Raw genomic sequence first — 27,741 nt, 5'->3', positions numbered from 1 at the left:
ATGTGAGTTAAAAATTAAGAATGTCCGATAAATGCTGACATGGTAAATAAAAATAGAAACTAATAAAACATAAAAAAAAACAGTAATTTACATTGTATTATTCTATTTATTATGTTATGCTTATTACAGTTTTTCAGTTATGACCTTTACTGGGAATACCAACTGTAGAAACACTGTACAATACAATAACATGTGAAAATGAAGAAAGTACGAACACTGAAGTCGAAACAGACATTAACCATTCCGAAAAGCATATACATAATTCATTTACTAAAGCAAGAAACCGACTTGTAAAAATACAAACATTTGAATCAGCGCAATAATATAGTTATCACAACATACACTCTTTATAATAACTTTCATTTTGTGTCATCACTGCGGTAAGTTCGATTGTTAAAGGCACGAACTACAATGTAGACAAAAAGCGATAGAAGTGTGGATGTACTTAAAAATACAATTAGTAACTACAAAAATTAAAATTCCTAATAGGTTGCATCGAAGCGTTGTCGAAGATAGTCCATACTTGAAATCGGTTCATACTTATCGAAGCCATCAAGACACTTGACAATATATTCATCATCTGGATGAATGAAGAATGCCACAGCTTGTCGACTCGATCGTTTCTTGAACTCAACTTCAGGTACGACCACTCGGTGGTTGGTCGCAATTAGTTTATCTGACGTCCACCTTTGCATAAGAGCACCGATGTTTACAATAACAGTCCCGGGAATAGGAACCGCTGGAACAAATCCCTGTCCCGGAATTTCCACTTCAAGTCCACCGATGTCGTCTTGGAACAACAGCGTTATGGTACCGTAATCTGTGTGTTCACCTAGTCTTATTTGCCCAGGTTTCAGTACCGCGCCTTCGGAAATTGGCGGATAATACAAACTGCGGAGGGAAGAAGGGTTGCTGCCCTCTCCTAGATAACGATGGGCATCGGTCATCAACTCCCGAGGAATTCCAAGACCCACGGAAAGCACTTCTAAAACGCGGCGAGTGAAGCGAATACACGTAAGAAACAGTTCTCGACTTGAATCTCTGTAATCATTTGAAGGCCAGGTGTCGGGATCAAATGCTATATGATAGTTGAATGTTTCTTTTAGATCGCCAGGGCGCGATGGATTCAACTTTTCACGTTCAAAAGCAATCCAGCCGAAGAAGTTTTTTAGCGCAGTTCCTCTGGCGAACTTCTCTTTAAAATCTTCAGGTCGCTGAAAGAACTCTTTTGAAAGTCGCATATACCTGTCAATCATTTCTTGACTTATTCCGTGATTCTTCAAGTAGCAAAACCCAACTGTACTGAAAGCCTCTTTAACCTCTTTGCCACATTGTGCGACATGTTCCTGCTTTAAGTTTTCTGTCTCGACATCAAGGTCACATTGTTCGAAGTCTATAATAGGTATCGCGTTAGCCATTTTAGTGCCGTATCGTTAATTTTCGTGTATTTTTTGTTAACTTCCTTCTTCTTAAAGTAGCACGCGGTTTATCATAACTCTTTTCGTTGCGGTAAACATGTACTGATATTAATGTTATGATATTGTATATGTACAACTTACTGTGAGTGCACTGTGAGAGCTATATGTCAACGTCACATACGCAGAGCATAACGCGAACATTACAAATACGAACATTAAATCGGTCTGTAAACTCGCACGAAAGATAACATCCGATAGTACTTGAGGTCAACGCCCGACTGGTGACCCGTCGTGACTCGCTTTTAAAATAGATAGCGTTGAATGGTACATGACATGTATGTTTGTACCAGATTTAAAACGATATCTTATTTGATTACGTTGACTTCAATAAGCATATCATATTTTTGATTTGCACGCACACATCCGAGTGGATGTGTGTTGTGTTCTTATTGTTAACATTAAAATAGTTAATACCTTGTTTTTTTTACAGTAAGTGTTTGTTAAAATAATGGGTTGTTTTAATGTGATTCAGATACATTTGACCACGCTTTACTAAATCGCCATGGCGTATCACTCAAGCGAAAAAATATATTTTTTTACAGTAGTAAGTGCACTTCAAAAAATAAATGCAACACGTATCACTTCCAATGAAACAGTTTAAATTTACTTAAATTGACTCTCATTTTACGTGCATCGTTTTCAAAGTTTGTTTACATAAACCCATTGAAGTATTTCCATTTGAATTTATTGGAAAAACATTACGTTGTTATTTATTCGCCTTTATTTATAATTTTTAAAAAGGTGTGCGACAGCATAATTATGTTTGAATCGAAAGATTTCGTCATGGCCGATTCAAGCAAGACAGAAAACAAGGATCAATCAAACAGATTATGCTGTATAAGTAAGAAATGTATCATAACACGACTCATTGGCTCGTTTTAAATGACTGAATTTCAACGCTTAGCATGTCTTATTGAAAGACGCAAATACTGTATGTTACGAAAAAAGAATTGTCTTTTCAATCTACGATTTGATGGTTAGGAATTTTTTAAATTAAATTTAATGGCATATTTTTGCATCCACAATTAATTTTTTTTATTACAAATTCTCAACCTTTACTAAAGCATAGTAGGATCAAAATCCGTGTATGTGTTTATTTACCTTAATGAACGTAGCGACAATCGAGAAGTCATCGACATGATAAGTTCAACCCGGTTAGCAAGACTCAGTGTAAACGATTTCTTTTGATAACAGCATGTAAATATAGAAAATTACCGTCTGCTTCTTTTGTATGTTAAGGTAAGGCTTTTCCCAAATAATGTTTTTTTCAACGATATATAGCAAGTATTGATTGCCTTTTATGAAAAAAAGCAATTGAAATCAGCTTTGAACATGGGGGAAATGCTCATAAAATGAACAATACGTTCGCTATGACACGGGGGCATTACCTGAAGCTATACACGTAAAATGCCGATTTGTACTGAATATATAACTGAATATCACGTATACACACTCAATACAGAAACTGTAACAGAGATTAAACTCTTTCCGTTTGATGATTTTAGTAACGTTTTTAATTTTTATGATATTAGAATTAAAATGTAAATAACATGCTTTTTAGAGATTTTGAACATCTATAGTAAGGAAAAACTAAAGAACGTAAGTTTTTTTTTTATAGTAGATTGAATGTTTCCTAAGATATACATTTTAAACAGTACGTAACATAACTTCTAAAGTCTGTCAATACGTGGATACGGTTGTCTTATCTCGGAAAGCATCGATTGCACGAAACTGACCCGTAGCATAACATGTTTGTATTTTAAAGATTTAACCCATTCATGCCTAGTGGACTGTCCCATCCTTCTAAATTGGATCATTTTATTTCCAAAATTAGGGATGTCTAGTATATTTATTTCTATATTTGGAATATTTCTTACATAAATTCCTTTAAGCAAACAGCATAGACCCTGATAAGACGCCGCATCATGCGGCGTCTCATCTGGGTCTACGCTGTTTCCCAAGGCCTTTTTTCTAGACGATAGGCATAAATGGGTTAAAACAAATCACTATGCAGTATAAGACCACTAAGGTTCTGCTCTTGGGAATGCGAGCATTCACATGAACCTCAGATTGTTGGAATGGAGACAGATACTTCTTTAAAAAAATAGGCACTCCTGAAATGCAAAGTTTAATCTTCTCTCCGTGTCCTTATAATATAAATAATAAAACGACGTATTCAACATTACGTATTTTGCATCATTCCAGAAAAGGGAAAAATACTCGACATTTACTGAGCGGGTACGTATTCTGTGATAAGCTATTACTCTAAATGGCCATAGATTATTTACGAATTAAATCAGTTTTAATTTCATCATGGTTTTTCAAGATATTGCTAGCATTAGCTTGTAAAATTGTTGCGTTTTCTTGGATTGGCAAATGATCTTCGACTGATGGATCTGCATGTGTTCACTGCAGTTTGTCTGAACCTAAGGATGCAAGAAACCCCACACTGGAACCGTTGACGTTAAAAGCTCTTGTTTTGCTTAATCACTGGAAATAAAGTTTGCAATGATAAGATGTGTAAACAAGTGGCACCAACACGAAATGTACGGTATGTACGTGACTAGAAGGATAACTAAGCGGGTAAGTGACTCTGAAATAAGATATATGTTAATTTTACTAGAGGAAAAACAATGTGGAATGTGGCTTCAACAATAGGTACAAGGTACATACTTTACATGAAAAATCAATTAGCTGGAAATTACAGATATGATTCAAATATTCATCCCAACTTTCATAAGTTAAGTGTATTAGGTAGTTCTGAGACACAATTTGAGTCCTCTCATAATGCACCTTAGGCGCGGCAAATCTTATATAACTTGGAACAGTTGGAAACTCAAATAAGATAAGGAGATGGGCTAAAGATCACACAATGACGTTAAAGGTGTCCGTAATATAGAGAGCTGTTTTGTTCATTCAAAGTCAAGTCAAGTAAATTTTATTTACAAAGTCGGATACACAAACAGGTAACATAAGCTCTAATGAGCTTTTTAAACCAAAAGGTTTACGGGTACATGTAAATTCATACACATAAAGCATGTTAAGATCACTGATAAGATAACGTTAAGACAAACAAAATAAATAATGCATGTATTATCACATACACTATTATATATATATATATGTTAGTATAATGCTATTGTAGTACATCAAAGAGGTAAGGTACTAGGTAGGATATAGATACATTAAACATATAAAACCTGACCTACAAACACTATAATAGTATTGCAGAGTTAAAACTTGTGATGTAGCTGCTGATCTTGACTTAATGTCTAAAACCGCCATAAAAGAAAGAGAGTAAAAACACTGATGACGAAATGGACACAACAGTGCGACAAGTAAAAAATGTAATAAGAGATCGACTATCCCCACAAATTAGATTTGCGAGGAACTAAGCAGCAGGTACCTCACATGACAGAGTATACATATACTTAAATTTATGCACTATAAGCAAGGATAGCACATTGTTAAAACCGGACATTCAAAATAGACATAAACTAGTACAAGTATGACTTGGCGCGTATGATAGACTAGTATTTAGCACATATAATCAAGCACATGTAAAGCATTTAAAGCATTGCAGACTAATAAAGCTATTATGAACATGCAACTTATCGTTCTCGACTTTGCTAAGCTATCTATGAACTATAAACTAGAGCAACAGAGAACAATATAACATATAGGAAAGCTGGCAACATAACATGGCAAAATAACGAAATGACAGAAATCCAGGTTTATCGCTGCCAAGGCTATTGAAAAGACAATTATGTGACATCGAACGAGGAACGAGAGCAGTTTTCTCCATGCCAAGTATTTACTAGAGATCGGAAATTGTTAAAAGAGGATGCTTTCCTGAAGTTTTCCGAAAGGTCATTCCATAGTTTGGCAGCAGCATACCTAAAATATTTCTTACCATATCTTTCTGTCGTTGGTAGGGGTATCTTAACAGTATTAGAGTGCCTAAAATTATAATTAACATTTTTTAGATGCAGTAAATCATGTAGATACTCTGGGGACATTTTATTAAGAATTTTGTATGTTTCTAAGGCAATAGATCTTAACCTTCTAATATTCAGTGAGATAAGACCAGATTTTTCAAGTAATTCATCATAGCTGCTACATTAATCATCATATATGAATCTCAGAGCTCTTTCCTGTATTTTCTCTATCTTTCTAGTATTAGATTCATTGGTAAAGTGCCAAGTCAAAGGACAATAGTTAAAGTTTGACATAACAAAAGAGTAATATATAGTGAGTCTGCTTAATCTATTCAGATGTCTACCAATCCGTTTCAATACTTTCAGCTGTCTAGAAGCTTTCTTACAAATACTTGATACATGAGAATTGAAATTTAACATAAAATCTTGATTAACACCAAGTAATTTCACTTCATCTTCACATGTTATTTCTATATTATTAAATTTAAAGTTAATTTTCTGCTGGTGGGTTTTCTTCCCAGAGATATTGCCTGAAATTTCTCTGGGTTTGCCTGCATATGATTTTTTGAGAACCAGTCTATAAGAGTTAAGCTATCTGTTACTAATGTACTAACTAAATCTGTAACACAGGAACTAGAGTAAGAAAGAGTATTGTCATCTGCATAGTTGTATAATTGGCTTTTGTTAATAAAATAAAATATGTCATTACTGACTATGTTGAAAAGAATAGGTCCAAGTATGGAACCTTGTGGAACACCTTTTATGATACCTTTATAGTTACTACATATATTTCCTATCTTAACACATTGTTTCCTATTTGATAAATAAATTTCAATAAGATTTAAAGACTGATCAGAAATACCATAGTATTTCATTTTTAAAAACAATAAATCATGAGGCAAACAGTCAAAGGTTTTTGAGATATCCATCAGAATTGCTGCCAGATACTGATTTTTGTCCAAGAAGTATTTCCAGTCTTCAACAATTTTAATAGAGCAGTATTGCACCCATAACCGGGCCTAAATGCACTAAGAAAAGGGTTAAAACATTATCAAAATGTGACATCATTGCTCAAAGATGGCTCTCTCGAATACTTTTGACATTACAGGTAAAAGACTCACTGGTCTGTAGTTAGTTTTATCTAAAATACTGTTTTTCTTATGAATATGTACAACTTGAGCTTTTTCATGTTATCTGGGAAAATTGATTGATCTAAACATCTATTTATCATATCTGTAAGTGGTTGGGTGACAACAGGTGAAGCTATTTTAAGCATTTTAACTGAGATATAATCACACCCTGTTGCCTTTTTAGTACTCATTTTTTCTATTTGTTTACTAACAAAATTTTCAGAAACAGGCTTAAAAACTAACTTATCATCTGTAATACATGTACTGGTATTTTCCTTTATTTTGTTTACACTAATATGATTTTCATCACATGATACATTGCTATCACCTATATTTTTGCAACATTTATGTTAAAGTCATTGAAAACATTGCTTATCTCTTCCTGGTCAGATATCAAAACATCATTCTCACTAAGTACAAAATTCTTTTACAAAGTAGAACCCTTATTTGTTAAAAAAGGCTTTATAGTCTTCCAAAAATCAGACTGCTTACAACCTCCTGCACATCTATCCAGAAAATAATTTTTAACAGATTGTTTCTTAATTTTAGTTACAAAATTTCTTGCTTTTCAAGAGTTTTCCCAATTTACAGCATTTTTGTTTCTTAAATACTTATTAAACATCTTTTTTTCTTATATATAGCATTTCCGTGACCTTTACTATAAATAGCTACGATTCAGTTAGCACAGGTAGGTTTTAAACTCATAAAAACTTCAAAAGTCAAAAGTTTTACCTTCTAGACAATCCATATATCTCACACACACTTTATATATTGTATCTCCACTGTTTATAGTTAATAAAACTTTTGAAATAACACATAAGTCCACATATTTTTATCCTCTAAAATGTAAACAAGGCTACCCTGTTTTTAACACCGCGACACAGTTAAAATTCAAAGTTTAAGAAATTCCTCGGTAAAAAGTATCCAGTTCACACCACACGCACATTCTACAGCTTTTAGTTATGATTTCAATTAACATTTCCATTTAAAAACACTTAACAGTTTATAAAACATAAAAAATGTACCCTTCGAAAAATGTCAGGTGTGTTCCTTGACGCATGCGCACTTTCCATAGAGAAAATAAGGAAGAGCCACATTAATATTACGTAAACACACGTTTAGTTGTTATTTCAACTTAAACAATAAATGTTACTCAGTTTTGTTTTATTGTATGTTTGTGCAGCATTATACTTCTGGCGATTTAATTGATAATATAGGTTGTATTAAGTACATGAACCATACATATACATGGATGGACTTGTCAGTTTCATGACGTTATTTTAGTGTGTGTGTTTTACCTATATTTGAATAAACGCAAACACACGGCCAAAAGTATTAACATTTGCATGTTAACCTTTCAGTAGTACATATTTCATTGTTGAAGTTTTAGCGTTGTTATCGTTTCATGCATGATCTCAATAAAATATGTATAAATTAATGTAAAATTAGATCATTACAAAGTACTTGATTATATCAGCCGCACTATTCTTATCTTTAAATATGATACTATTTACTATTCACATCTTAAAGTATAGTGTTAATGTAAGTGGCAATTTTTCAATTCTGCAGATGGTATTTATGATGTCTGGAACTGACACGCTTGAGCAAACTGATGACGCCACAGATGACGAAACAGGAAATCACAAGACACAGAATGGACCGTCTTCTCCAGCAAATGGCAATGCACAGGCCGCCGGCTATGTAGGCATTAGTATTTACATTATAGCAATTTGCAATTCATATACTGTCAGCTTTGTAGGCATAATTATATACAGTATAGCTAATAGCAATGCACATATTGCAAACTTTAATAAGAGCAATACAATGGAAATGCATAGACTGTAAGCTATGTAGGCATACGTATATACAGTATATCAAATGGTTTTTTAAATGTGTATATATACAATGTAGAAAACACACATTTAACGCCATGTTAAAGTTGATGTAGGTGTAGTCACAACTTTGTAAAGTCTTTTTGTCGGGATGTAAGTTTAAGTTCGATATATTATTGAATTGTTTATTTTCGTTTTTTTGTGTAAGTTGTTATAATAACTATGATATTTGTTTAAACTGTGTGATTTAAATTGCCGATATTTTGCAATTTAGTCTGCTGATTTGTTTTGTTTGTAACAAAGAACAATTGAGCATATCGTTTATGTCATGTTATGAATTGTATTTTAGATTTTGGACTTCATTCAATATAATTTGGTGTTCTAAAGATAACAAACTATCGAGAGTTTGCCAATTGCAATTTTTATCATTAAACTAGCTTTGTCTAGATGTTTCATGTTAAATATTTGCAAATATAATAACCTTTTCTTTTCGTTATTGCCGATAGTAATTGTATGTATTATCTGTTAAAATTAAAATTATTAAAACATGTATATAATTGGGAAAACAAAATCACCATAAAAGTCTGCTTTGCGTAGAATGTATTCCTTTTTATCATTCTCCGTCTGCTGTTTACACTGAAATGCATGTCTAATCAGAAATAATCTACTTAACTTGTGTCTGTATGTTTTTAGTTCAGTTATGACCCAGTCCCTAGCAGTCCTCCGCCGCTAATTACCGTTGAAATGGACGCCAACACTTCTGTTTGAGCAAGATGACGTCATAAATCCTGTGTGATGGTATTTGAATGAATCTTGGGGTACAAGACGAACCTTCATCTCTCATTACCACATGAATAACAGCCGGACAATATCGACGCAGCTAGAGAGATACATGTTAACGTAAGGCAACGCGACGTTACTATAACGTGGCTGACATTTTGAATTTTGAGCATGCATAAAAGTACTGAGGAAAAAGACGTCTTATCCATACGAGGCAACTATTATTATTAAAGTGAATCTGAAGGCAGATTAAACAACGCCTGAACATTGCGAATGTGCAAGATCGTGATAACAAAATCACGCTAGAATATGTGAAGTTGGGATTTGGGACATTTTTGATAAGAAAAGCCCGATAATAAATGATTGAAAAAGGTAAAAGTTAAAATGCTATTGTAAATTGTATACGGTATTCATCTTAGATGTGGCTGTTAGTGCATATTTGAAGATTACAAAAGTTCAAATGAAGATTTAGAGAGTCGAAATACACTGATGTTGATCTCTGATACAGAAACCTCATTTTGACAGTTTTAGTTTCAAAATATCATCGAGAAGTGTTTTACGTAAATTACATATTACGTCTGTGAAATTAGGAAATATTGTGAATATTGATATAGTGCTTTATGTATACCATTAGTATTGTATAAAATTTCCTGTTTATGTTGTTCAAAGACTATAATCAAAATATTTATGCTTGTTACTGCTTTCCATAGCATAATAAACTTGTAGTACTTGGCATGTAAAACATGAACTAAAACAAGTAATACTAGCGTTGGCGTTTAAGTGTTGTAAGCAGCTACGTTGTAACCGTTGTGAAGTTATTATCGTGCACGCATGGATGTAAATGTATGGTTTTGTAACGTGTTAAAAAACTAGTGCAGTTCATGCTCGTGTATATGTATCATATTGTATCATGTCGAATCGTATTTAGAAATTGAGTACACAATTTGATAGTAGTTTGGAAATAAGCACTTTACCATTTTATGAGTGCATAAGTAAGTGTTATTTCCTATGGCAAAATAAAATGGTAAGGAAGTACAAATATCAAGTCAGAATTGTAAATATCAATGGCTCGCTAAATTGTGTACATACATACTTATCTTCATTCGTTTTAGTAGCCTTTGTTTGTAACCAAAATTTCAATTAAATTTGAAGCCCATGTTTAATAGTTAAATCTATTTCCATACAAGTTACATTCTCATAATATATACTATATACATATGACACAATAAATACTTTATATTGTTTGTGATTCTGTTTTCGATTCATGTTACCGTTAATGTACATTTTGAACAAAGCATTCTTTGAAATGGACACTCTAAAAACGTCGGCGTCCTGTGAATATTTTAAGAATTCCCAAACAATTACATCAACATTTTAGATATTGTTAAATTTTAAGCCAATCTACACAACACGAAGTTCAATATGCAGAAAAAAAGAGATATTTAATGATAAAAATCAACACGATTTCCGTTCTTTGTTGCAAGTGACCAATTGCAAAATATTTTTAGCACAACACAAAAGCACGCGACACGGACCAATAACACTATCACATACCGATACAGATGTTTTTAAAAGATGTGACTTTGACATTGAACCAGCGTTACTGACACATGCGTTTAGCACATTTTCTAATTGACTTATTTTTGCTTTAAAATGTTTCAAAATACATAAGAGAAAGAGCTGACATAGAACAGGAAGCTCAAAAAATAACCATTGAGTGTGGCCTAAATCTTTAGCCGGCACTTCTGTACATGATATCAATGATCTTACAGCGATCTTTTCACAGATTAGAGGGACCTTTTCACAGACTAAGGGCTTGTATTGAAGTTTGTCATTAAATGCTTGAAACTGATACATGTTAATATTTACACTAAATAGCTTAAGTATAAAACAAGAATAAAATAAGGAAAGAAAAAAGTATACCTCAACTAGGCTTGAACCACTGATTATTGGAGTAAAAGTCTAACACTAACACCAATCGGCCATCCGTGTTCACATAGTGATTCGTGTTTTTTATACATTATATAATCAATCTTCGTAATGTCACAAAATATAACGATAACAACAAAACTCTACAAATTATAAAATCGTTTCGCGTTTGTAACGCTTTATACTTTTCAGGTTTTTAAATCGTCAAAAGATGCATAGTATTTATATTTTTGAGCATGGCAAATGTTCAGCATTACTGTTTCCTTGCAAATATCATAAATAAAACGAGAATTCGCAAATCTGAAATATTAGTTTTCAATTTTGTCAATTTACCAAAACGTAAAAGGGTCCCTTAAACATACTATGCAATCTAAATGCAAATCCTTAAGTGGGTAGCGGACATGCATATTTAGGCACGAACGTTTGAAAATGTGACATTGACCAAAACATTGTGCACATCATCTCAATAATCTGAAAGTGTATAAACAAATTGCAGGGATTTTGTTTTAATTTGTATTTATATAATTGAAATCTAAATATATTAGAAAGTAATGCATAAAATTGTTTTATGATATATAGGGCATCATTGATTTAGTCAACAAAACAGGCAACGCTTAGTACGTGACGCCAAATCGTTGCTTAAGATAGTCGCCGCTTGTTACTGGTTCATACTTGTCGGAGCCGTCCAGACATTTTATGAGAAATTCGTCATAAGGGTGTACAAAGAACGCAACCGACTGCCTGTGTAATCGTTTCTTTAATTCTACTTCCGGTATGAGGACTCGGTGCTTTGTAGCAACCAACGCGTCTGACGTCCACCTTTGCATCAGATCGCCGATGTTTACAACGACTGTTTCGGGTATGGGCGTGACGGGGACAAACCCGTATCCCGGAATTTCTACCTCCAGACCCCCTATTTCATCTTGAAAAAGGAGCGTAATCGTACCATAGTCGGAGTGTTCGCCCAAACGAATCTGGCCCGGTTTTACAGACGACTCTGGCGTCAAAGGGGGGTAATATAGGCTACGAAGTGTGGTTGCATTGTTTCCCATACCAATACATCCATGCGCGTCTCGCATATAGCTTTTATCTAGATTCATTCCTACAGACAAAGCATCCAAAACACGTAAAGAAAGCTCGGTGCACTTTCTAAACATGTCTTGACACGCATTTTGAAACTCTGGTGTTGGCCAGTTGTTTGGGTCATCCGAGGGACAGTAATTAAACGCCTCTTTTAAGTCACCCGGTCTCTCTGGATTCAAATGTTCGCGCTCGACGGCAACCCATCCGAAATTGCGCTCCGTGCCGCGAACATATTTAATTTTTTCTTCCTTTTTTTGGTAAAAGAATTGCTTCGACACTGACATGAAGTGATCAATCTCCGATTGCTGAATACCATAGTTTGTTAAATAACAAAACCCGGATTTGCTAAAGGCATCTCGAATCTGACTACCGACCGTTTTTAACGAATCTTCATCGCAGGCATTTTGAGAAACGTTCAACCCAAGCTTCGAGAAGTCGATTACTGGTATTGGGTTTTCTTTGAGGGTGTCCATCCTAAATTGCTCCGTTGTATCTGAAAAACACATTTTAAAGAAAATCAATTCGTCTTACAATAATGTTGAGACGCTAAACATTTAAGCATTGAAATATATCTTTGAAATGCAGCGAAACATGAAGTTAAAGTAATGTACGTGCTAAGTATCGGTGACCACAATCTCGTAGCAACTACATAGCTTCTATTTTACGTGTTTCACTTTAAGAAGTGGCTATGCGATGGCCGGTCGTAAACCTTATTTTGTCAACACAAATTGACGTCCTGAATACATTTACATTCTTTAACCATGTATTTAAAAAAACATCTTAAACATGACTGAGCATTGTAAAGTTTTTTTTTTACATATTTAACACGATAAAAGTGAGTGATGTTAAATATTATATGAGATATCTTAATGCCAATCCAGATTTATTTCAAAAAGACGATTCCATAAAATATCAGTAACCTTAAATTAAAGGGACATTTTCACAGATTGCCGGAATGTCGAATTTTCCATTTATTGTCAAATATTTAAAGAACAATGATACATCAGGGCTGACGTAATAACCATAAGAAACGATGGAATGAAGGAGTGTTTCTGCTGTTCCCGTTTTATTTTGTGACTTAAGTTGGTTAGTTTTCTAAAGTGTAAGGTGTAAAACGAGATTTAACACATATATTGTCCGATTGGTTAAAATTACAGTTTTTTCAATCCAAAGGTAAGTGTTTCGAGTCCCGTTGAGTAACCTTTCTTCTTTCTTAAATTCTTTTCTTGTTTTATAATGGAGCTCTTTCGTTCCGATGTTGATATTATCAGTTTAAAGCATTTAAATCCAAACTTAGAGTTAGAAAAAATCCCAACATCTGTGAAAAAAATCGCTTTAAAAGCGCTTTCGCTCATAATATTTACTTCCGTGAAAGGAAGATAATAAATCCCACGAGTTCACTGCTTACACAAGAGTTGTTGACCATTACGAATATGCCAATTGCTCGAGTATCTGTACACAGTATGCTTAAACTAATTTGAACAACGTTTAAAAAAAAGTTTTTGATTTATACAGACGTAATTTACGTTGACATGACTTTCAGCAGTTTGCTTTACATTCGGGCAAACTCATTGGTGAGAAATATAAGATATCAAAATAACATGAGCATTTCAATAAATCTATTAAACTTTTAGTAACAACATTAGCTTGGATAAAGTTTTATTTATACATAGTTTACACCGTTCACAAGAATACGGTTTTTATCAAAGTCAACATTACAATCCCGGTATGAAAAGTAATATCAGTATTAATGGTCGCCGTGGTGTAATGGATATGGCATTCGCCGAGCGACCGGGAGGTCAAGGGTTCGATTCCCACAGTGGGAGCGTATTTAACATCTCGCCCAAAGACACCAAGTCCTGAGCCAGGCCCTAGAAACGGACTCGAGAGCGTTTCAATAAGCTAACGATGCAATCGAGCTAAAATAAATAGGTTAAAACTAAATAACCAAACTAATATATGTATTGCCTTAACAAAAAAAAATACTGTTTAAAGCTAAAATAATGCAACGTCAATATGTTACCTCATGCAGCATAAAACGAATGCATTCATACGTATACACATGCAATATATTATGTATTGTGAGTGCGTGTAAATTGGCATATTTAATGCACATAATTTTTCTCTTTTTTTCAAGAATGTCAATAGGAGAGAAGGGCACCATAATAACAAATTTTGGAATTTTCCTTTCAAGAAGGCTAAAAAATGGAATATATATATGTAACATCGAAGAGATTGGCTCTTATTTTACTGAACCTTCAATCCTGAATTGCATTTCGCAATGCATTCACCACCAGTATTAACAGAGAATGTTATAGATCGCAGGCATGACTTTGCATAGCATCATTCAGCTTCTAGTACTATTACGAGGTGGTTTGTAGCAGTAAAGGTTTATGACGAATACACGAAGTATTTCAACGCCTTATACTTTCCGAATTTATCTTTGAAATCTTCACGTCGTAGGAAGAACCGTTTCAAAAGCCACATGTACCTGTCTATTATGTATACTTTTCACGTGTGTAATTAGGTATCAAAAGACAACCGTAATACACGTGTCTTAAATCTAAATCTTTGACCATAATGCCCGCCCTTTTAACTTTCAATGTGTACATCCAGACCGCACTGCGTGAAGTTTCATAACTGTGTAACATGTTTGTCAGCCATGTTTGAACACGGCCTGGTACTGAATGATTATATATGATAATTTGACTGTATTTTACGTTAACTAGGATAGATGGAAGTCAATACTGTAAATACAATGACAAGTGCTACCAATATATTAAAATTCAAGTTTATTATAAACAGAGAACTTAATGGATAAATTATTGCATCCAATCAATATACAAACGTTCAATTGCGGTTAACGTTAATTTATTTACATTGGTCCTGTTGAGAGTTGTTAGGTTTATCAGAATACACAGGTCTATCGAAATAAAAACGAATGGTAAAATATGTGTTAAAGAAACGAAAATACAATAATAAGTTAGAGTAAACATTAACAAGTACATAAGTACTTATAGTTTACATACCACCATGTATCCCTCTTCTAAATGTTATCACTGTATTTGTGTATACTGCGTCTTTGTTTCACTCACATAGTCGTTAAACCAACGAAAGGAAACATACTGATTGTGTAGCCACAACGCGATAAACCGAACATGCAACTTTAATTAACCCGATATTGTCCTTGTCGTTATCCATGCGGTATGTTCATGAGTACTCCTCATTGTTATTTACAATTGATTTTTATTCAGGTACAGTTATTTGGTCACGAAGTTTTCAGTATAGTCAAAGTCCCGTTATAACTGTTTTTAAACATTTCATCAATCATTTTTAGTTGAATTTAATATAATGATTATATAACAATTATATTATAATAAACGTACGTTGCAGGGGTCAGATAAACCTGTTTCCCGACCTTCTTTCAAGGGTAAGTCTAAAAAAACAATACAACAAGCCCCATGAATTTAGCTGATATTGCATAATGGTGGTTTGTTTTAAATATTTCATACATTATTTCGGTTTGGTATTTTTCCGGAAAACGTCCTTTGGTGATCGAATATTTCCATTACTTACATGTATTTACAGAATACCATCAACACAAAAAAAAATCCTATTCGATTAGAAATATTATACAACTTGCTTGTCTTTTCATGATGTATGTTTAGAAGCCTAAGAGTCGTATCATGTCATTGTGCTTGCCGTCTGGCCGTCTGGCTGAGATTCAATAGTATTTCTCTTCTCAGTATTGTCTAGATTGTTAACTTGTTCGATGTGTTCAGTATAACATATGTTTAGTTCCTAGAAAGATCATACAGACTAAACAAAACATTGTTTTTATGGAAATTTTTGTTGATTTTTGTAACAACAGTTGATGAAGGTTAAACAAGATTTATACCAAAGAACGATTAAAGCAGTCAACATAGGAACATAAATCTCCAACGAAATTCCTCATGTCTGAGCGAATAAAAGTGAATTCTAAGAACCAATTATGGAATCAATTGGCTCAACCAATGAACCTAATTTAGTTTCCGATAATAGAAAAGTTTGATAAAACATATTATAAATAATTGGTATCTGTGTTTAAAACAGAATTTGACATCAGTTTTAAAGGGGCCTTTTCACAGTTTTTGGCATGTTTTGAAATAAGTCATCAAATGCTTTATATTGATAAATGTAAACATTGGATCTTAAAAGCTCCAGTAAAAAATCAAGAATAAAATTTAAAATAGGAAAAAAAAGTAGCCGCAGCTGGACTCAAACCAGTGACCCCGGAGTCCTGGAGTAACCTGGAGTAAAAACGACATAGCCCGCTCGGCTATTCTGCCAAGCACACTTGGTGAAAGTATTGTATGCATTATATGAGCAATCTTCGAAGTTTCACAAAATTTAACGACAACAACAGAACTCTCCAAATTATTCAATCGTTTCGCGTTGCAACGCTTTATAATTTTTTGGTTTTTAAATCGTCAAAAGATGCATATTTTGGCTATATTAGACCATGGTAAATGTTCAGTAATACTGTTTCCTCACAAATATCATAACTAAAACGAAAATTTGCGAATCTGAAACAAGTTTTTTCAATTTTGTCATTTTACCAAACCGGAAAAAGATCCCTTTAAATCTATAAATTGTTTATAATCATAATTCGTATATTTCATGTGATTCATATCAATTTTACGTTGTTGTTGTTTTTTTTCATTTAGAATTGACAATTCAACATTTTGAACAAAAGTATTTTTCACAATAAAAACAAGGTTGGCAGAAATGTATTCAATTTTGTAAATGTTTTTTTTTTCATATTTAACAAAAAAATTTAGAATAAAGATCACTGTTGTTTTAATTAACGTCAATAACTGTCACATAACCGTGTAGCTAAGTGAAAGCGTGTATTTAAATTTGACATTTGTCAAGCCAATAAAATATTTATAAAGTAAAATACAGCATCCCTTGCATGTGTTTTGATATGAAAAAAATAAAATTTCAAATAAATAATGCCACTGTTTTATAGTTACAGGCCTAAAGAAACTGACAAGGTTTTCTCCATTCTTGAAACACTCAAGATTGTGCATTTTTCCGCGCACATCAAATGCATAATAAAATTAATAAAGATATTTTCGCTTAAAAAAAAAAAATTCTTTAAATATTTTTATTGACTGAATTTTTTTTAGCATTCTCGCCATATAATTGACGAGATCATTTTGTCCTATAATAGATGAGATTATTTGTCCAGTTTGGGAACGTTATTAACCTTTCGTACTCGTTGATTTTCCCACCAAAGGCAGTTTGTTGCCATCGCTTTTACATTTGTTGATTTGATACGAGTGTATGAATTTTCATAGACTGACTCCATTAGAACTGAGCAATCTCTGGGAAGTCATGTTGTATATTATTCTTCTTTAACAGACATTGTCGTAAATAACAATGACAACAATACAAGCTAAGGATTCTGCGTCTAGACATCTTTGTTTGCTTGTTTAATATCTACGGTTTCACGTTCAAGTACGGTCATAGAAAATCAAAATAATATTTTGTCTGACTGCTGGATATCTTAAGAGCGAGACAAAATATGTTTACAGTATATGAATGAAATGTCACGGAGACTACGAACGTTTTGACATTTGGGCAATGGTAAGAATATGCTGCTACAAGTGCTATACTTTAAATTAAATATGTAAACAACAGCGTTTAAATAGTAAAGTGTTTATTCCACGAAAGCACCGCGGAGTATGACACTTTACGAACATTTACAAGGTCATCTTTCACGTAGAAGACATAGAATTTACACAATATAATGTCAGCCGATGTTGTTAGGAAAACTTAATTTTAGATTTCTCAAGGAACCTTTTTAATAACGGTTCGTGAGTTCAATTTTTAATGCTTATTCAATCCAGGTGGGGAACACCCAGTTTAGATCGATGTTCACGTAAACTCAGGATTGGGGCGCATCCAATTTGTATTACCTGTGCGGATACGCGACAGGAAATGCTTCAGATTAATTTTCGACTGACTTTTTATCCTAAGCATGTCTATTGAAAGACGCAAATACGGTATGTGACGAAAATAAGAATCGTCTTTTCAATCTACGATTTGATGAATAAGTATTTTAAAATTAAATTTGATGACAGATTTTTGCATCCACAATTAAGTTCTTTTATTAAAAATTCTCAACCTTTACTAAAGCATTCATGCAGCAGCAGCAAAATCGGTGAATATTTTTTATTCACCTTATTGAACGTAGCGACAATCGAGAAGTCATCGACATGATAAGTTCACAGCCGGATGATAAAATGCAGTATAAACGATTTCTTTTGTTAACAGTATGTTCTTGAGTTCAATTTTTAATACTTATTCAATGCAGGTGGGATAATCCAGTTTAGATCGATGTCCACGTAAACTCAGGATTGGGGCGCATCCAATGTGTATTACATGTGCGGATACGCGACAGGAAATGCTTCAGATTAATTTTCGCAAACGAAATATTCGGACGAACAACGCCAAATTAACGGTATAAACGCACTTTCAATGATTGAAATTCGGTTACTGAACAGTCAATGAGTTGAACTTTCTGATTATTTTGAATTAACATACATGATTGTGTACTAATTCAATGTTATGTATTCGTAAACTTGAAAATCCAGATTGAAACAAAACACATCAATATTTCGAAACATTTAGTACTATAACAGTGGTAAATTTACCAGGCTTGTCTTCAGCGAAAAACAGATTCAACAAGCGATGTGTTTGTGAAACACTATGTCCCCATATATTTGACCTTTGACCTTGAAGGATGACCTTGACCTTTCGCAACTCAAAATGTGCAGCTCCATGAGATTCACATGCATGCCAAATATCAAGTTGCTATCTTCAATATTGCAAAAGTGTACATTAAATGAGCGATTTTGACCCATATATTTGACCTTTGACCTTGAATGATAACGTTGACCTTTTACCACTCAAAATGTGCAGCTCCATGAGATACACATGCATGCCAAATATGAAGTTGCTATGTTAAATATTGCAAAAGTTATGGCAAATGTTAAAGTTTGCACAAACAAATAAACACACCAAGCAACAAACCAACAAACCAACAGACAAGTCAAAAACAATATGTCCCCACCACTAAAAATACGAGTTACCCATGACCATCAGAGTAAAGACTCAGCATCGATAATTAAACAAAACAAAGTTATACAATAGCTGTCTAATACAATACAATACATAGCATTATATAACGATAATTCTCAAAGGTATGAGAGTGTTGATATGTGGTATTTTTATGAACGATCGAAAGTGTAAGAGGTGTTGAATGACTATAACACAAAGCTTTATAAAAGGCGAAGTGCATGCCACTATGTAAATGTTATGTTAATTTTGTTTTGAATTGAATACATTTTAATTTGCAATGAATGACAATATTGAAGAATTCTATAGACAAGTGAAACGAATCGGACGTGGTTCTGACTGAACTGCCTATGCTTTCATATTGATAACTCTTTATAAGTGACTATAAGTGACAATATATATATAATAATTCTCTAATTTGTGTTTTTCGGAAACATTATTTATCCCCATTATGGTCAACGATAGTGCTTGTTTTGATAATGGTGTTCTGTACGCTAACGTACACTCTTTATATGACTAGGCCCTACTTAATGACGGAGTTTGCTTTTACCGGCCACCGCTAAACACGTTAAATGTTTAGCATTACAATTTTTATCCCCGCCGATTTTTTTTCGGAGGGGATAATGTAATAGTCTCCGTCCGTCTGGGCGTCCGTCTGTGCGTCCGTCAGTGCGTCCGTCTGCGCGTCCGTCTTTCCGTTCGAAACTGTGTCCAGAGCATAACTCAAAATCTATTCAATGGATTTACTTTAAGCTTAGAATATAAACAGATGGCAACTAGGAGAAGTGCAGTGACCAAGAACCATAGCTCTATCTACTTTACTTTTCGAATTATCTCCCTTTATTTAATTTCAAAGTAAATTTTTTTGCCCGGAGCATAAATCTACTGAAGGGATTTACTCGAAACTAGAAATATAAACAGATAGCAATTAGGAGAAGTGCAGTGAACATGAACCATAACTGTTTCGGTCGAAGTTTTTCAATTATCTCCCTTCTTTATTTTATATTTGTACTTATATTTTATTTATTTATAACTTGAAATTATATTTTATTTAATTTCATAGTAAATATTTTAGCTTTTTAATTTTTAATATCTCCCTTTATCTAATTTTACAATTATATTTAAATTTGAACACTGAAGTATTCACTGTTAAATGAATAGGTTAGTTTAAGACAAAAATACAGTGACAAAAAACAGTAACTGTTGATAGACTTCTTTTTTAATTACCTTCCTTTCTTTCATTTCCATATATTTTATTCTCTACAGCATAACTCAAACACTATATAACTAATTGATCCTTGAAATATAAATAGATGACACAGGTGCCATGTGTAACAAATATTATTCTACTCCCTAAAACAAATATTGTAATACAAGCAAACAAGTGGTTTTGGCATTATTGTGACAAGCTCTTGTTAAATATTTAAAAAGCATAGTTATAAAGCGCGGACAATCGTTCATACGCTAGTTTGGGAAAAAAAAACTTATCCGTTCCAACGTTATTTTGACAACCCGGACAATCGTTCTAACATTATTCTTACTGTCCGATTATTCGTTCCTACATAACTTTCACAACCCGGACATTCGCGTCTACATAATGTTTACATTGGTTCCTACAATTAAAGACAATGCCTTAACTGTGAAAACAATATGTACATTTATATATAGCAAAGGGCAAATCCTTCAAATTCTATTCAAACATGGAACTTCAAATGAACGAACGCGGTCAGCCCGTGTTATGCTTCGAGGGTCACCCGTACGCCAAGAAACACACGTCTTAGTCTACAAAACGGTGACCATGCAGTTAAAGTCTCCCCAATTTCCGAAAGGTTTCGCATATTACATATATCAGTGTTTGTCGATATATTCGAATATGTTTTAACTTGATCACACTCATGCTCACGAAATATTTTTAAAACTGAATAAGAATATGATAAGAATATGAAAAATAGCACACTATTTTAATTATGACACATTAAAAATACCGGTTACAAATTTATAAGAGTGCCATATTAATTTGCATGACCAGATAGCAATAAAGTAAGAACCAATGTCCGGGTATTCAAAATTATGTAGGAACTATTGTCCGGATTGTAATGAATAAAGAACGAACGATTGTCCGTGTTGTCAAAAAAACGTAGGAACGAACGTCCATCTGTGTCAAAATTAACATAGGAACGAATGTCCGTCAATAACTTTATACTTTATACTTATGATTAACTGTTGTTATTTACTATTTGACGGTACAGTATCTGATCACAACGAGATAATTTGTTTGTGCCTACATAGTGGCGAGATTATTGATCAATCATTGATAAAACACCGCGATAAGAAATGCTCAAACAAAGATTATCAAAGTGTGTGCAAACCAATTGAATAAATAAAACAAGTACTTCATTATGAAGATTTATTTAATGCATATATACTTGAAATGGGAATTATATATTACTGCTAATTCTGAATATGTCATCTTGTGTTGATAATATTATTACGTCGCCGAATGTTTTAAAGAGTGAATGTTTGAAATCAGATAAGCGTTGCGTGGCACTATTAGCATTTGATACACGTTCAGCCTCGTTCTGGAATTCAGCAAGTCAAGTGACTTCGCCCTCATATTATTTTTGGCGTATTGTGAAAAGGGTCTATTATCATTGAAAAACAGTTCAGCCGCGACTTTGATTGAAAAAAAATCAATAAATTAATCAATTAATCAAAACAACGTTGTTAAGCATTAACCAGAGCCCTGTATACAGCGACATCTTCTTTGTAAGTAGAATCGAGCTTGTTGTGTAGTGATTTACGTACATTGACGTTTAAAGTCAAGTAAATTTTCGATGCGGAGGCTGGGTTTAAGAATGTGAAGATTTTAACCGAACATAACCAACCCGTATACCCCTTTAAATTACCAGAACAGAATGGTTAGATTTATATTTCATAAATATTTTTTTGTTTTCAATAGACACGAAATAGGGATTTAATTTTAAAGGGAATAACAAACATTCTATTTGCATAACTGGTTTTAGTTGCATGGGTAAACTAGTATGCCGATAGTAGATATCATTTTCCGGTAACACTTGAATTATTGCAGCCATACTAAATAGCCACTGAATGACGAAAACCGATTACCCCAGATACTATTATCTGCATAGTAATGATTTAGAACTGCGACTTCATCACCAGCATTCATCTTAATGACAGCCGTCTGACTGCCTTAATCGTAGTTCCCACTGTCACCATGGCAGTAAATGCTATTGAACGAGTTTCCGTTATGAACTATTTCAGCTTCAACCACCCCATTTGGGAAACACACAATGGCCGACGAGAAGACGTAAACGCCGGATTGTGGAGCAATGAAGACACCGTGATTTTGATGGTACCCGCCTCCTTCATGTGTAAGAACCTGCTCGAAGATGATGTTCTGATTAATCCCGACATGCTCTTGAGGAGCTACTTTGACTGCAGAAAATGCTACAGGCCCTTCAGCAACAAATCGTCTGTGTTTGGATTGAAATACTGAAAAAAAAGTATAATAGCACTTGTATTTTTCTAAGTCGGCGATTCTTTTTTGTGACAACTTATTTTCCGTTTCAAGAACAGTGTGTTTTTCTTCGAGCACTGAAAGCCTGGCAAGCAGTGATTGAAAATCCTCATCTTTTACGGCTTCAACGTGTATAACAACAAATAAAAACCATCATGCCGAAACTGACAATATGGTGTTCATTTTGGAAATGAACTCGTTCTTCTAGAATGCCAACGTTTTCACCTCTACTACATTTCAGGCAGATAACATATCTGTTGGTTTTGACACAATTTAACACGAAGTCGTGTGTTCATAGTTGTTAACTAGTTTCTGTATCGTTATGCGTTTAACCACTTCGATAACGTATCTAGAACAATAATTTAGTGTAGCAGTTTGAGTCCAATATACATATTAAACGCTATCTTTCCATTTTTGATGCCATGTTGACCGATGATAGCATTTAAACGACTTTTCTGGATATGGTACCTGGCTGATGGCTTGGTCAATTGCACAAGCAACGCTTAGACCCGTTTATAAGCAACCGTGCGTAGTGCATAGTTACTTACAAGTGCTATTTAAATGCGTTTACTAGCAATTCTAAACGGCGCACGTGTTCTTTGCGACTACATGTAACTTCCGCAGCCACAACATAGTCATGCAACAATACCTGGGCCCCACTGAATGTGGTGAATCGTAGCTATGAATGCTCTATTACAATCCCTATTACCAATGGTGACATTGTCTTACGAACAAACGCATTCACTTCGAGTGGTACCTTTCTGGGGTATCTGTACGTTTAAGAGCAATGCCGGAATTCTTGATAACATGTTTTCGCACAAGATTTATATCATTTGGCGTCGGAAGCTTTATGTTGAACTTCATATTTAACACAGACGGTTATTCTGAGAACACAACGTACTTGACAGCAACACTATTCTTTCTTTGTTGAGGATATGTTTAAGAAGAAATATCTTTTAAAATGTTATACGCCGTAGATGTTCGTTGGTGTTGGTTAAAGATAATCAGTTATTTACATGATCTTATTTCAAAGATCGCGAATGTGTGTCTTGAAATACGCAGTTCTTTGCAGCAGTGTACCTACATCAATTACGGAGTGTTGAACCAGTATGTGTGACTTATTTTTTAGTATTAGATTGTTATGATAATGTATCTTTACATAAATATAACGTGAAAATGAAATTAAAACATAAAACTGTTACCGGGAAAACGCGAATCATTTATAAATGTATCAAATATGTATACGCGCGTTCTTCGAAAAGACCTATTTTAGTGGTTTGCCGTACACAGCTATTTGAATCGAGTATTTATATGATCGTGAATATTCGCGATCATTCTGGTCAATCCGATTGAATAAGTGTTTTCAAATCAATCAAAAAAAGGCTTTTACAACGTTATTAAATACAACTTAGTATTCTAGTGCAATAATAATTATTGTTTCGCCAAAAAGCGATAAAATGAAAATGAACACGGTGACCTGGATACCGTGCGAGATTGAAAGTTAAAATAACAGGGTGCAAGATCACGTGACTTTGTGGAGTTCACAATTAATCGTTAATGGATGTAAACACGCCGGTAAGTGGTCCTTTAAACGCACTGAACGACTGATACAATAAATCTTACGCAGTGTGTAAAATGCTGCATGTTTGGATGCAATCAAATCAAGAATCTGCGGTGTGTATCGCCATGATAAACAAGATATGTGTTTGTAAGAAACACTATGTCCCCTACTGCGCCGCTTCGAAGCTATATATTTGACCTTTGACCTTGAAAAATGACATTGACGTTTCACCACTCAAAATGTGAAGCTCCATGAGATCCACATGCATGCCAAATATGAAGTTGCTATCTGCAATATTGCAAAAGTTATGGCAAAATGTTCAAGTTAGAGCAAACAAACCAACCAGCAAACCAGCAGACAGGGCAAAAACAATATGTCCCCCACTTTAGTGATGGGGGACATAAAAACATAAAGCGAGTTGGGCTTTTTTGATGTGAGATAAAATCTTTAAGAATGTCCGATAAATGCTGACATGTTAAATTTAAAAAAAATAGAAACTAATAAAAAAATGAAAAACCAACAGAAGTTTATATTGTATTCTATTTAGTATTATGTTTATTACAGTTTTTCAGTTATGACCTTTACTGGGAATACCAACAGTAGAAACACTGTACAATACAATAACATGTGAAAATGAAGAAAGTATGAAAACTGAAGTCGAAACAGACATTAACCATTCCGAAAAGCATATTTATAATTCATTAACTAAAATCATTAACTAAAGAAAGAAACTTGTAAAAATATAAACATTTAAATCGCCGCATTAATATTGTTGTCACAACAAACAATCTTTATAATAACTTTCATTTTGTGTCATCACTGCGGTTAGTTCGATTGTTAAACGAATTACAATGTAGACAAAAGGCGATCGAAGTGCGGGTGTACTTAAAAATACAATTAATTACTACGAAAATTAAAATTCTTAATAGGTTGCATCGAAGCGTTGTCGAAGATAGTCCAAACTTGAAATCGGTTCATATTTATCGAGACCATCAAGACACTTGACAATATATGCATCATCTGGATGAACAAAGAATGCCACAGCTTGTCGACTCGAGCGTTTCTTGAACTCAACTTTAGGTACGACCACTCGGTGGTTGGTCGCAATCAGCTTATCTGACGTCCACCTTTGCATCAGAGCACCGATGTTTACAATAACAGCTCCGGGAATAGGAACCGTTGGAACAAATCCCTGTCCCGGAATTTCCACTTCAAGTCCACCGATGTCGTCTTGGAACAACAGCGTTACGGTAACGTAATCTGTGTGTTCACCTAGTCTTATTTGCCCAGGTTTCAATACCGCGTCTTCGGAAATTGGTGGATAATACAAACTGCGGAGGGAAGTAGGGTTGCTTCCCTCTCCAAGATAAAGGTGGGCATCGGTCATCAAACCCCGAGGGATCCCAAGACCCACGGCAATCACTTGTAAGACGCGGCGAGTGAAGCGAATACACGTAAGAAACAGTTCTTGACTTGAATCTCTGTAGTCATTCGAAGGCCAGGTGTTGGGATCAAATGCTATATGATAGTTGAATGTTTCTTTTAGATCGCCAGGGCGCGATGGATTTAACTTTGCACGTTCAAAAGCAATCCAGCCGAAGAAGTTTTTAAGCTCAGTTCCTCTGGCAAACCTCTCTTTAAAATCTTCAGGTCGCTGAAAGAACTCTTTTGAAAGTCGCATATACCTGTCTATCATTTCTTGACTTATTCCGTGATTCTTCAAGTAGCAAAATCCAAGTGTACTGAACGCATCTTTAACCTCTTTGCAACATTGTTCGACATGTTCGTCCTTTAAGGTTAAGTCTCGACATCAAGACCACAATGTTTGAAATCTATAATAGGTATCGCTTTAGCCATTTTAGTGCCGTATCGTTAATTTTCGTGTATTTTTTAAAACTTCTTTCTTCTTAAAGTAGCTCGTGGTTTATCATATCTCCTTTCGTTGTCGCAAACATGCACTGATATTAATGTGCTGATATCTTATATGTACAAATTACTGTTTGAGTACAACGCGCACATTACAAATACGAACATTAAATCGTGAGAAACATAGTTTCTTGCGGTTCGACGCATATTCCCAAGAAACTAGGTTTCTCATGAGAACCAAGGTTCTGTGAATGAGAACCTAGGTTCTCGCCCGAAGATTGCACATGGCTTCAAGGACCCAAGTTTTCAAATGAGAACCTAGTTTTTCATGAGAACCTAGGTTCTCATTTGAAAACCTAGGTTCTCATGAGAAACCTTGTTATTAGGGATTATGCGTCGAACCGCTTGCTATACCGTGGTGACCCGCTTTTAAAATAGATAGCGTAGAATGGTACATGGCATGAATGTGTGTACCAGATTTAAAACGATATCTTATCTTATTTGATTACGTTGACTTCAATAAGCATATCATATTTTTGATTTGCACGCGCACATCCAAGTGTATGTGCGTTGTGTTCTAATTGCTAACATTACTAGTTAATACCTTGCTTTTAACAGTAAGTGATTATGAAAATAATGGGTTGTTAAAATGTGATTCAGATACATTTGACCACGCTTTACTAAATCGCCATGGCGTATCACTCAAGCGATAAACTATATTGTTTCACAGAAGTAAGTGCACTTAAAATTTACATGCAACACGTATCACTTCCAATGAAACAGTTTAAATTGACTTAATCTGACTCTAATTTCACGTGAATCGTTTTCAAAGTTTGTTTACATAAACACATTGGAGTCTTTCCATTTGAATTTATTGGAAAAAAATACGTTGTTATTTACTTCGCTTTTATTAATTATTTTTAAAAAGGTGTGCATCAACATAATTATGTTTGAATCGAAAGATTGACTCGATTAGAACATAATTTCGATGCAAGCAGCTGAGTTTAATGCCAACCAGCGTGAACTATTGCATACAATGTCACATACTTGATAAACCTATGTTGGGGTTTGTAGTTTCTGAAAACATTGCACCATGTCAACGGCGGTGCGCGCATCAGCACGCCGAGTATATTGAATATTGTATTTGTTATTATAGTTAAGAGAGAATATCTGATTTCTGGTCATGAATATATGACACTAACCTTAAGAGATTTGATTGGTTCTGATCATACCTAGAATCACATCTGAACCCAATCGAGCACATGCGCTCATAGCGGTGTGAAACGGTATAAGGTGTCATTAAAGCAAAGAGAAAATTTCTTGGTTTTGGTAAAACTTTTTGTATGGAGAATTTAGCTCAGTCTGAATGAAACAAGCGATGATAAATTAATGACCAGATACATTTATAAAGTACGTAAAATTATCAACCACCGTATTGTAAAATACACAATTACACAGTGTGCTTACTTAAGAAACATTTA

General features: G+C 34.1%; 2 protein-coding genes across 4 annotated transcripts; both read right to left on the bottom strand.

Moving 5' to 3' along the window:
- On the bottom strand, positions 1–26,417 carry LOC127878232 (uncharacterized). Of its 3 annotated transcripts, none has more exons than XM_052424753.1 (2): positions 26,045–26,417; positions 1–1,210 (listed from the first exon to the last, which is right to left on the bottom strand). In XM_052424753.1, the coding sequence occupies exons 1-2, from the start codon at positions 26,088–26,090 to the stop codon at positions 483–485; spliced, it is 774 nt and encodes a 257-aa protein (XP_052280713.1). In that variant the 5' UTR covers positions 26,091–26,417; the 3' UTR covers positions 1–482. The 3 variants fall into 3 exon arrangements, with proteins under 3 accessions (XP_052280713.1, XP_052280712.1, XP_052280711.1); XM_052424752.1 differs by having other exon boundaries at positions 2–1,245; positions 26,080–26,416; XM_052424751.1 differs by lacking the exon at positions 26,045–26,417 and having other exon boundaries at positions 7–1,685.
- On the bottom strand, positions 10,324–15,351 carry LOC127878231 (uncharacterized). Its single transcript, XM_052424750.1, has 2 exons — positions 15,200–15,351; positions 10,324–12,663 (listed from the first exon to the last, which is right to left on the bottom strand). The coding sequence occupies exon 2, from the start codon at positions 12,641–12,643 to the stop codon at positions 11,702–11,704; it is 942 nt and encodes a 313-aa protein (XP_052280710.1). The 5' UTR covers positions 12,644–12,663; positions 15,200–15,351; the 3' UTR covers positions 10,324–11,701.
- Positions 26,418–27,741: the final 1,324 nt, after the last annotated feature.

The sequence above is a fragment of the Dreissena polymorpha genome, chromosome 4 (assembly GCF_020536995.1).
Source record: "Dreissena polymorpha isolate Duluth1 chromosome 4, UMN_Dpol_1.0, whole genome shotgun sequence".
Taxonomy (NCBI): Eukaryota; Metazoa; Mollusca; class Bivalvia; order Myida; family Dreissenidae; genus Dreissena; species Dreissena polymorpha.
Note: the sequence above shows the minus strand (reverse complement) of the source record. Positions and strands in the feature narration are given on the sequence as shown.

Bases quoted from the DNA above. Each gene is read 5' to 3' on its own strand.
- LOC127878232 (XM_052424751.1), bottom strand. From the start codon at position 1,418: ATGGCTAACGCGATACCTATTATAGACTTCGAACAATGTGACCTTGAT.
- LOC127878231 (XM_052424750.1), bottom strand. From the start codon at position 12,643: ATGGACACCCTCAAAGAAAACCCAATACCAGTAATCGACTTCTCGAAG.